Source organism: Bufo gargarizans, chromosome 6 (genome assembly GCF_014858855.1).
Source record: "Bufo gargarizans isolate SCDJY-AF-19 chromosome 6, ASM1485885v1, whole genome shotgun sequence".
Classification (NCBI taxonomy): Eukaryota; Metazoa; Chordata; class Amphibia; order Anura; family Bufonidae; genus Bufo; species Bufo gargarizans.
In genome coordinates this window covers 272,471,017-272,482,795 of record NC_058085.1, presented here as the reverse complement: position 1 = coordinate 272,482,795, position 11,779 = coordinate 272,471,017, and the positions used below count along the sequence as shown (strand labels likewise).

The 11,779-nt window shown below is 42.6% G+C and overlaps 1 protein-coding gene across 1 annotated transcript; it reads right to left on the bottom strand.

Moving 5' to 3' along the window:
• Positions 1–259: 259 nt before the first annotated feature.
• On the bottom strand, positions 260–11,335 carry LOC122942140 (protein kinase C delta type-like). Its single transcript, XM_044299636.1, has 7 exons — positions 11,053–11,335; positions 3,049–3,326; positions 1,664–1,755; positions 1,291–1,353; positions 1,027–1,165; positions 496–636; positions 260–385 (listed from the first exon to the last, which is right to left on the bottom strand). The coding sequence occupies exons 1-7, from the start codon at positions 11,333–11,335 to the stop codon at positions 260–262; spliced, it is 1,122 nt and encodes a 373-aa protein (XP_044155571.1).
• Positions 11,336–11,779: the final 444 nt, after the last annotated feature.

Here is an 11,779-nt window from a genome sequence, read left to right as displayed (position 1 = left end):
AATGCAGTGGTTAGCAGCAAGAGAGCCCCCCACTACTAGTCCTATAGCACTGGTGTGGTCTGCCTCCATGTAGAGTACGCCATGGGTGGGACAGCAGCTCTAGATGTTATTATCTTTCCAGTATTAGTGCCACCAGTAATACTCAACAACTTCAAGATTACTGAATGTCCTCTTCCTATCAGTGCTTCTCTTATAAATAATCAGTTCTGTAACCTGTAATAGAAGAGGTGCTGGAACAACATTTGGTTATGTACTTACCTCAGGGTGTGTATGGTGGAGGCAACTCTAGGGCTTCCACAGAGACCCAGTCCATACGCTGGAAGAATCGGTGCTTTCTGATGTTACCATTAACTCCTAAGCGTCTGGCAGGATCTTTCCGAAGGAGCTTAAAATGATCAAATAAAAACCCGTAAATAGAAGAGATACAGCCAATAAACCATGCTCACAGCCATCACTGTATACACCGTAGTGCTAATACCTTGTATGACTACTGACCTTTCTAATGATGTTCTTAATGCCGGAGGATGCATCATCGATTGTCTGATGGTACGCACAATCACTGGTAACCATTTCTTTCAAGATGACACCGAAAGAATACCAGTCTACTCCGGCGTTATACTCCTTCCTAGCCAGCATCTATCCGGAGGAAGAGAGTAGATACTGAATTGGTCAACATGTTCTACAACTGACGTCACCATGCTGAGTTATCACTATAATAATCCGGGTGATTATGTAATACACTGAGATTTGATGATCTCTAGTTATGGCTGCATGCAGCCTGAATTTGAGATGATGTTAAGCTTTACATATCTTTTTGACCTATAACGGGTGAGGGTCTCTACCCTGTGACTACCACCAATCCCTCTCTGAGATTGTGCTTCTTTGTTTCTGACTCTTGGATCTCTAACTATGTTGTCAGAATGTCTCATTCCCTGAAGAAGAACTGTAATGGGCATATGTCGGGCCATGTGTATGATCCATGATGACTTATACAATACAATAATGGAAAATCTCTATTCTGCTCACCTCAGGAGCTATGTAACCGATTGTTCCAGCGTATGAGGTGGCTGTTCGGTCTCCATGCATGTTGACAAGTGCAAGACCAAAATCGGTGATCTTTATATGGCCCGTTTCAGCCACCAAGATGTTCTCGGGCTTCAGGTCTCTGTTAAATATATAAAAACTATTTGTTGGAGAGTTGATCCTACAATTAGATATCTTTGACAAATGGCTGATTTTGAGGTTAGACTTTAGGGTGAACCCTGGAACAGACAATTAAAGTGTAATTACCTGTGGATGACGCCCTTTGAGTGCAGGAATTGGATTCCACAGACGAGTTCAGCGGCATAGAATCTGACAGAAAGACAATGAACGAGTGTAACATCCTGGGATAATATAAGAAGTGCTAAGATATTTCTTCTGCTCCATGGATGATTGTCCACAGAACACACAACGAATCCTGTCAGACCCCAGTGACTAATAATGGGTCAGTCAGGCTTCTGATGAGGTTCTGGTGACTAGAATATGGCCGCAGTCTACACTATTGTTACCACAGAAAATACTAGAACCCTAAATGCACATAAAACAACACAGATTTGAAGAGAGACGATCTTATATCTCATATACAGTTCTGATCAGATTTGTAGTTAATAGAAACCTTTACCTTGCACTGGGGATGTCAAGCTGGTCCTTCATCAGTAGGTAGGTGTAAAAGTCCCCGCAGCTCATGTACTCCAGGCCGAGCAGCACATGCAGCTGTTACACAGAACAGACATACAGCTATATTGCTACACATGGTACTATAGGGCAGTATAACTGTACTCTTTGTATTAGTTACGTTCTAGTTGGTGACCATACGGGACATTGGACTTGAAAGTGATGCCCTTCTGTATGATCATTTACATATATGATTACATATAACACAACCACATAAATATATATATATATATACCGTCACATACTGATGTCAGAACCTGACCATTATACAGAGATCAGTGGAGCTCTATAGTCACCACATATATCTTCCTATAGAAGTCGCCTGCCATAAGTTACTTTTGCAGTAAGTATAAGGCTACAGTCACACAACCATATGTATTTTGCGGTTCACAAATTTCAGATCCACAAAATATAAATGGTGTCCGTGTTGCTGTTCACATTTTTTCGCAGACTCATTGACCCATTTTTCCATGCACCATGTTTTTTTAATACAAAGAAACCAATTGATCTTTGCCCTCACATCAGAAATAAGGGGAGCGGTTCTTCATAAATACGGTGCTCATTCTGAATACCATATTTTAGTATCCTGACATAAATACATTGATCTTTACCCCAAACTGTTCTGTCCAGTTTCCCTTCATACAGTGAATATAATTCAAAACTGCAATCTTGCAACCACCACTAGGGGGAGCTCATTGCTGCGTAGGAATTTCTACAGTTCATGCACTTTCTGGTAGTTTTATAATGTTGATATGAATTCCTGTTTTAAAATGTTTTTAAAGTCCTAGAATCAAAGCCCGATGTTATTCACTAAAGTCTCACGCAACTTTCGATTTAACCATCTTTGCCTCATTGAATCATATACATTTTTATACTATACGGAGACAGGTCCCGCTACAGCATTAAAATAAAATTTTGCAAGAAGTCAACTTCGGACCGTGGATCCAAAGCTTGATTCACTCACCCCTAACTGACACCACAAATCCTTCAACTTCTTTTCAAAAGGGGTTACTAGGTGTGAAAAGGTTGAGAACCACTGCTATAGGTGACAAGGCCAATTTTTGTATTAGACATTTTGGTAAAAGGGGCCCAATGTGGCCCTGACTATATTAATAATATCAGTAGTCACTTTAGGCCATGGCACACCTTGGGTGACTGGTAATATTTTTTTTACAGTAGGGGTACATTATCCCATTTACATGACATGTATGTTATAGACTGAGGTACCCATATGATATGTTGTCAGAAGATGAGATCATTGGGGCCCATGAGTCAGTGAAGGACATGGTACATATAATGGCATTTCCTAATATCCTGTAGTCCATACTCTACCTTGGTCTGAAATGCAAAGTCTGCGTGGACAAGGAAAGGACTCCCAGATGCCAGCTGGAAAACTCGTCGCTCCACCATCACAGACTCATCATCACCTTCAGCAAGCAGGGCTCTTTTGCTGATGACCTTAACAGCAAAGTGTTTGCGGGTAGATGGATCTTCCGCCAGCATGACTGTTCCAAAACTTCCCCGGCCGAGCACATGATGGAATAATAATCTCCTTCTGATGTTATCGGAGACTGTGCTGCTGGAGCCGGTTGGCCGAACACCGCTGCTTCCTAGGAGGAGAATAAATAGAGGAATTACACGGGGCAGATTTACTAATCCTACCTCTAATGTGGACAGATTAAGGCAATCTGAAGATGCGCCAAATTTATCACAGGGATTCAGACTGGATGATATCTCAGTTGCATGGCTAGACACCTTGGTCTTATTTTAAACCACCTATTGGTTGGCTAACTTCTAAATTGTCATGCAATTTCAGTGCAAAATGTTGCATTTCTGGTCACTGCCTTTTCCTGGTAAGCCATGCCCATGTTTTACTAAGCGACATCCTCTTTGTGAGCAAAGTGCTATTGATTTTTCTAAAACTAGATGCTCCAACGTTTAGTTACAATGCACGCCCTGTTTTTGGGTGGGTGGGATGTCATAGGAGGGTCCAAATTAATAGAAGATGGGGCAACAGAAATAGGCAGGGACAGAAGTAGGCAGGGTCTGCAATACCATAGTACAGTCAAAATACCAACTCAGAAGAACCAAATAACTGAGGATGGTAATATAGTTATGTTCAGGAGGGCACCTGCGGCCAATGGCCAGGGGCATAAGTACCTGATGCTCCCAGCATTAAAGGGAACCTGTCATGTGGATATTTGATTATAATCTAACTAATTATATACAATCATTAACTACTAAAAAGTGCCTTAGATGTATTCACTTACTGGTTTGACAGATGGTTACCTCATAATATACACACAAAGATGCTGCATGCTAATGAGCTGATTTGAATCCAGCGTGATGTCATTGAGTCCAGCGTTTATTTAATTAACAGCTAAAGCCACTCCCCTTCCCACCTGCTGCTGATTCATATGTAAAATAACTGTCAATCAGCAGCAGGTGGGCGGGAAGAGTCAGGAGCTCATGAATATTCAGGACTCATCATTATGAGCTGGAGCTTTTCAATACAAGATGTTGGCAAATTGACTGGATCAATTAAAGAAAGTGAGCCAGCATTTTGCTGAGCGAATCAGTCACTTATTTATGTTGCCCTTAGTTAGGACACCATAAAACTGGTGACAGGTTCCCTTTAATTAATGCTTCCAGCATCATATTGTTATGTACCCAGCCAGCAGTTCACTTTTAGAGTCTATGGCCAGTCCACCCCTGACCACACTCCTATGACAGACTGATCGAGAACTTTGATTGTGAGCTCCATCGGGGACAGCAAGTGATGAGAATGTCTTTAAAGCGCAGCAGAATATGTCAGCGCTATATGAGTAAAATAAATAAACTGCAGAGTTTTTAATATCAGGAATAGTGTGAATATGAACGTTTACTCTGCTAAATTCTTCTTCTTAAAAGGGTTGTGTTATTTGAGGCATTGGTGTCATATTGCTAGGTTATGCCCCTAATGTCTGATAGGTGCATATCTCAACTCTGGGACTTGTATCTATCTCTAGAATGCGGCCCCTAAAGTGAACAAGAGCCACTGCACATGCACGTTGTACTCTGCATTGTCCGGTGTGTTCTCCATAAAAGTGCGCTCGGCTTTATTCGGATCCCCATAGAAGGGAATGGGGGTGGGCACGCCTTCACTGTGCCCTCTTACCACACCCTGTGCAGTGCCCCTAGTCTTTCCCTATACTGTGCCCTCTTATACCCTTTTATCTAGTCACTGTATAGTGGTTTTATAATTGTATGGCGGTGTTATCATTGTATGGCGGTGTTATCATTGTATGGCGGTGGTAATAACTGGATGGCCATATCTGCAGGATACAAAAATGTGGAGTGCTGCATATTTGTATACATGAAATCAATAGAAAAAAACGTGATGAGAACCCACGGGGGGGAGGGGGGAGCTACAAAAATTTGCTGTGGGGCTCAGTCAGTTCTAACTACATCGATGCACATCTCCTTCTCTACTCCAGGCCCGGCCCAGGGGTGACATCATCACGTGTGTCTCACTGCTGCAGCGGGCCTCAGGAGAGAAGAAGCGCAGGGAGCTGCGGTTAGTGAATGACAGGACCGCCGGCTCCCCTGTGCTCCAGCAATGATAGGTATGTTAGGGGGCCACTGGGGGGTCATTACACTGTAAGGGCCCCTTATTAAATATAATGACCCCCAGTTCCCCCCATTTAGTATAATGATCCCCATTGACCCTCCGTTTATAATTTAGTATAATGACCACCAGAGCCCCCATTCAATATAATGACCCCCAGTGCCCCCTCCATACAGTAAAACCCCCAGTGTGGGGGCTACTGGGGGTTATTATTCTGAATGGAGGGCCGCTGTGGAGTCATTATACTGTGTGTGGGGCCACTGGGGGTCTTTCTACCGTGTGGGAACCACAGTAGGACATGTAAATGTAAAAAAATGCCTCAAGGGGGCCCACTGGGATTTATCGCCCAAGGGCCCACATGAACCTGGATCCGGCCCTGGGTAGGACACACACCTATCTGACATTGGTGGTATATAATAGTGATATGCCACCAATGTCTCAGATGAAACAACCCCTTTAACCAATTCAGCCCCGCTAGCTGAAACCCCCTTCATGACCAGAGCACTTTTTACACTTCAGCACTACACTCCTTTCACCGTTTATCGCTCGGTCATGCAACTTACCACCCAAATGAATTTTACCTCCTTTTCTTCTCACTAATGGAGCTTTCATTTGGTGGTATTTTATTGCTGCTGACATTTTTACTTTTTTTGTAATTAATCGAAATGTAACGATTTTTTTGCAAAAAAATGACATTTTTCACTTTCAGCTGTAAAATTTTGCAAAAAAAACGACATCCATATATACATTTTTCACTAAATTTATAGTTCTACATGTCTTTGATAAAAAAAAAATGTTTGGGCAAAAAAAAAAAATGGTTTGGGTAAAAGTTATAGCGTTTACAAACTATGGTACAAAAATGTGAATTTCCGCTTTTTGAAGCAGCTCTGACTTTCTGAGCACCTGTCATGATTCCTGAGGTTCTACAATGCCCAGACAGTAGAAAAACCCCACAAATGACCCCATTTCGGAAAGTAGACACCCTAAGGTATTCGCTGATGGGCATAGTGAGTTCATATAACTTTTTATTTTTTGTCACAAGTTAGCGGAAAATGATGATGATTTTTTATTTTTATTTTTTTCTTACAAAGTCTCATATTCCACTAACTTGCGACAAAAAATAAAAAATTCTAGGAACTCGCCATGCCCCTCACGGAATACCTTGGGGTGTCTTCTTTCTAAAATGGGGTCACTTGTGGGGTAGTTATACTGCCCTGGCAATTTAGGGGCCCAAATGTGTGAGAAGAACTTTGCAATCGAAATGTGTAAAAAATGACCGGTGAAATCCGAAAGGTGCACTTTGGAATATGTGCCCCTTTGCCCACCTTGGCTGCAAAAAAGTGTCACACATCTGGTATCGCCGTACTCAGGAGAAGTTGGGGAATGTATTTTGGCATGCCATTTTACATATAACCATGCTGGGTGAGAGAAATATCTTGGCAAAAGACAACTTTTCCTATTTTTTTATACAAAGTTGGCATTTGACCAAGATATTTCTCTCACCCAGCATGGGTATATGTAAAATGACACCCCAAAACACATTTCCCAACTTCTCCTGAGTACGGCGATACCAGATGTGTGACACTTTTTTGCAGCCAAGGTGGGCAAAGGGGCACATATTCCAAAGTGCACCTTTCGGATTTCGCAGGCCATTTTTTACACATTTTGATTGCAAGGTACTTCTCACACATTTGGGCCCCTAAATTGCCAGGGCAGTATAACTACGCCACAAGTGACCCCATTTTGGAAAGAAGACACCCCAATGTATTCCATGAGGGACACGGCGAGTTCCTAGAATTTTTTATTTTTTGTCGCAAGTTAGTGGAATATGAGACTTTGTAAGGAAAAAAGAAAAAAAAAGAAAAATCATCATTTTCCGCTAACTTGTGACAAAAAATAAAGAATTCTAGGAACTTGCCGTGCCCCTCATGGAATACCTTGGGTGTCTTCTTTCCAAAATGGGGTCACTTGTGGCATAGTTATACTGCCCTGGCAATTTAGGGGCCCAAATGTGTCAGAAGTACCTTGCAATCAAAATCTGTAAAAAATGGCCTGTGAAATCCGAAAGGTGCACTTTGGAATATGTGCCCCTTTGCCCACCTTGGCTGCAAAAAAGTGTCACAAATCTGGTATCGCCGTACTCAGGAGAAGTTGGGCAATGTGTTTTGGGGTGCCATTTTACATATAACCATGCTGGGTGAGAGAAATATCTTGGCAAAAGATAACTTTTCCCATTTTTTTATACAAAGTTGGCATTTGACCAAGATATTTTTCTCACCCAGCATGGGTATATGTAAAATGACACCCCAAAACACATTGCCCAACTTCTCCTGAGTACGGCGATACCAGATGTGTGACACTTTTTTGCAGCCTAGATGCGCAAAGGGGCCCAAATTCCTTTTAGGAGGGCATTTTTAGACATTTGGATCCCAGACTTCTTCTCACACTTTCGGGCCCCTAAAAAGCCAGGGCAGTATAAATACCCCACATGTGACCCCACTTTGGAAAGAAGACACCCCAAGGTATTCAATGAGGGGCCTGGTGAGTTCCTAGAAATTTTTATTTTTTTTGCATAAGTTAGCGGAAATTGTTTTTTTTTGTTTTTTTCTCACAAAGTCTCACTTTCCGCTAACTTAGGACAAAAATTTCAATCTTTCATGGACTCAATATGCCCCTCAGCGAATACCTTGGGGTGTCTTCTTTCCGAAATGGGGTCACATGTGGGGTATTTATACTGCCCTGGCTTTTTAGGGGCCCTAAAGCGTGAGAAGAAGTCTGGAATATAAATGTCTAAAAATGTTTACGCATTTAGATTCCGTGAGGAGTATGGTGAGTTCATGGGAGATTTTATTTTTTGACACAAGTTAGTGGAATATGAGACTTAGTAAGAAAAAACAAAAACAAAAACAAACAAAAAAGTTCCGCTAACTTGTGCCAAAAAAAATGTCTGAATGGAGCCTTACCAGGGGGGTGATCAATGACAGGGGGGTGATCAATGACAGGGGGGTGATCACCCATATAGACTCCCTGATCACCCCCCTGTCACTGATCACCCCCCCTGTAAGGCTCCATTCAGACATCCGCATGATTTTTACGGATCCATGGATACATGGATCGGATCCACAAAACACATGCGGACGTCTGAATGGAGCCTTACAGGGGGGTTATCAATGACAGGGGGTGATCAGGGTGATCACCCCCCTGTCACTGATCACCCCCCCTGTAAGACTCCATTCAGACATCCGCATGATTTTTACGGATCCATGGATACATGGATCGGATCCACAAAACACATGCGGACGTCTGAATGGAGCCTTACAGGGGGATTATCAATGACAGGGGGTGATCAGGGTGATCACCCCCCTGTCACTGATCACCCCCCCTGTAAGACTCCATTCAGACATCCGCATGATTTTTACGGATCCATGGATACATGGATCGGATCCACAAAACACATGCGGACGTCTGAATGGAGCCTTACAGGGGGGTTATCAATGACAGGGGGTTATCAGGGTGATCACCCCCCTGTCACTGATCACCCCCCCTGTAAGGCTCCATTCAGACATCCGCATGATTTTTACGGATCCATGGATACATGGATCGGATCCACAAAACACATGCGGACGTCTGAATGGAGCCTTACAGGGGGGTTATCAATGACAGGGGGTTATCAGGGTGATCACCCCCCTGTCACTGATCACCCCCCCTGTAAGGCTCCATTCAGACATCCACATGATTTTTACGGATCCATGGATACATGGATCGGATCCACAAAACACATGCGGACGTCTGAATGGAGCCTTACAGGGGGGTTATCAATGACAGGGGGTGATCAGGGTGATCACCCCCCTGTCACTGATCACCCCCCCCTGTAAGGCTCCAGTCAGACATCCGCATGATTTTTACGGATCCATGGATACATGGATCGGATCCACAAAACACATGCAGACGTCTGAATGGAGCCTTACAGGGGGGTTATCAATGACAGGGGGGAGATCCACTCGCTTACCTTCCGTTCCTGTGAGCGCGCGCGCCTGTGTGCGCGCGTTCACAGGAAATCCCGGCCCTCGCGAGATGACGCATATATGCGTGACTCTGCGCAGGGCCGCCACCTCCGGACCGCACATCTGCGTTAGGCGGTCCGGAGGTGGTTAAGTAGATTGGAGACGGAGCTTGACTGTGAAGTGCTCTCTGCATTAAACCATTTAATATCCCCTCCCCTCTGTTCTGAGTGACAGCTGTAGCATCCAACCAGGAGACTACTACAGCTATCAATCAGAGAGAAGAGGCTGTGAAGCAGCTAAATGCAGGGTGCACTTCATAGTTAGGCTCCGCCTCCAGTGCACTCTGCCTCCAGTGCTCATATTGACACTACTCCTGATGATAAAAGCTCCACAAATGTTAGGTTTATCCTGCTGTCCCCAGTGCTTTTTATTTATCTCTTTTAACAGTATAGCATGTTAAAAACAGACAACAGATTAATATGATATTTCTTTGTTATTTTTGTAGTAATGTTTTTTCACCCCTGAAGTGCATTTTTTGGGGGTCAAAGATGTCTTTTTACCATTTCAGCATGCTCTGGGTCTCACAATTTTACTCCCAAAGACCTATACAAATAATGAAAAAATAACGACTACTTATTATTAGTGAGCAGCAGAAGCAATATTCGAATTCGCGATATTTCACGAATATTTGGGTGAATATTCGCCATATATTCGAGAATTCGCGAATTCATGATCTCCAGGCATTATTTTCTTGATTGCGAAAATTCTCATAAAATTCGCATTCAAATTTTCGCATAAAATTCGCATGAACTGGTATTTTCCCAAAAATTTAATATTCACAATTACGAATATTTTTTGCGATATTCGAAATGTTCGCGAATTCTCGAAGTGCCGATATTCGCGATTAAAATTCACAATTCGAATATTCATGATCAACACTATTTATTATTCCATCTGTTACTATATCTTACTTATACTTCTCTCTATATATACTTTATACTAATAATAACCACCACACAAAGAAAGAAAATCCTTTATTGTACGAGATACAAAACCATACAATTTGCATTATATGTGACAAACTAACTTCATGTTTGTTACCCTAAAATATGAAAATACTCAATAAAAAATTACCATGAAAAAATTGGTGCAAAGGAAAACTGACTTAGTTGTCCATAGCAACCAATCAGTTTCCACTTTTCATTTTGGAGAGCTCCTTCTGAAACTGAAATGATCAATCTGACTGGTTGCTATGGACCATTTATATTTGTAACAGTTTGGAAAGTCTCCCTAAAGTGTGTTTTCAGGTAATGCAGCTGTAAAAACACATTGGGAAAGATTTATCAAATCTGGTGTAAAGGAAAACTGGCTTAGTTGCCCATAGCAACCAATCAGATTCCACCTTTCATTTTGCAGAGCTCCTTTGGAAAATGAAAGTTGCAATCTGATTGGTTGCTATGGGCAGCAAAGCTAGTTTTCCTTTACACCAGTTTGATAAATCCCCCCCATTCAGTTTTTCCAATATGCTCAAAAACACATCCACCCCCCATGTAACCCCAGCCTATTACAGGACAACATAAGAGGAGAAGACGTAATTTCCATCAGTGTTCGGCCATTTCCCATGATACAATCATTCCAGGTGACAGAGCAGCATTAGACATGAGCTGTGTGTCCAGTGGGTATAATTGTATGGCTCCCCATACTGATCACATGTACATTATCTACCTGAGCCTCCCTGCTTGTCCTCTACATCTTCTTTCTTCTGGCCTTCTTCAACTTTCTTGAACTTCTTGGCCCCACATCCTGAGCTGAAGATGGCTGCTCTCTTCTTGGCTCCCATCTTCTGGATCTCCTCTTCTTTCTTCTGGACCGGTTGTTTTGTCCTCTTGACTGAAGACTTCCTCCCATCAGCCGATGAGTCCATGGTCAGTCTTCTTCTCTTCACTCCTCCCTTCTCCTTTTCTTCCTCCGCATCCATTTTATCGCTCTGCTTACGTCCAGCAGACATATCCTCCTCCGTCGTCTGTCACTTCCAACTGTCACTTCTAACTGTCACTCACTGACATTCACATGTAATCATCACAATTGCCCTGGTCATGTGACCAGCAACTGACCAATCACATTCAAGAGAAAACTTTCATTTTGCCAAGATATAACACACAGACATTTACAATTCTGTCCAATATTGTTTAAGATGAAAAGAGCCGTTTCTGCTTCTACAGAGCATCTTATGAGTGTGATTCAAGTAATCTCAGTGGCAACGGTGTCCATATATGTGAGAGGGCCTCATGGCAAGGATGAACATTGGGCTCCTTCTGGTGGTGTATAACTCTGCCACACCCCATGGATGTACATAAAAATTATAAGGTCCCATAGTATAACTTAGTATGTCCGTCCCTACCCGCAGTGGTCATACAAAATAACACCCCTTTATAGGGGAGCTCTGTTAATA

Excerpts from the sequence above, each read along its gene's own strand:
- LOC122942140 (XM_044299636.1), bottom strand. The coding sequence starts at position 11,335 with ATGTCTGCTGGACGTAAGCAGAGCGATAAAATGGATGCGGAGGAAGAA. Across the intron at positions 1,354-1,663 it reads CTTGACATCCCCAGTGCAAG|ATTCTATGCCGCTGAACTCG; the intron begins GTAAAGGTTTCT and ends TCTTTCTGTCAG. Across the intron at positions 1,166-1,290 it reads TCAAAGGGCGTCATCCACAG|AGACCTGAAGCCCGAGAACA; the intron begins GTAATTACACTT and ends TATATTTAACAG.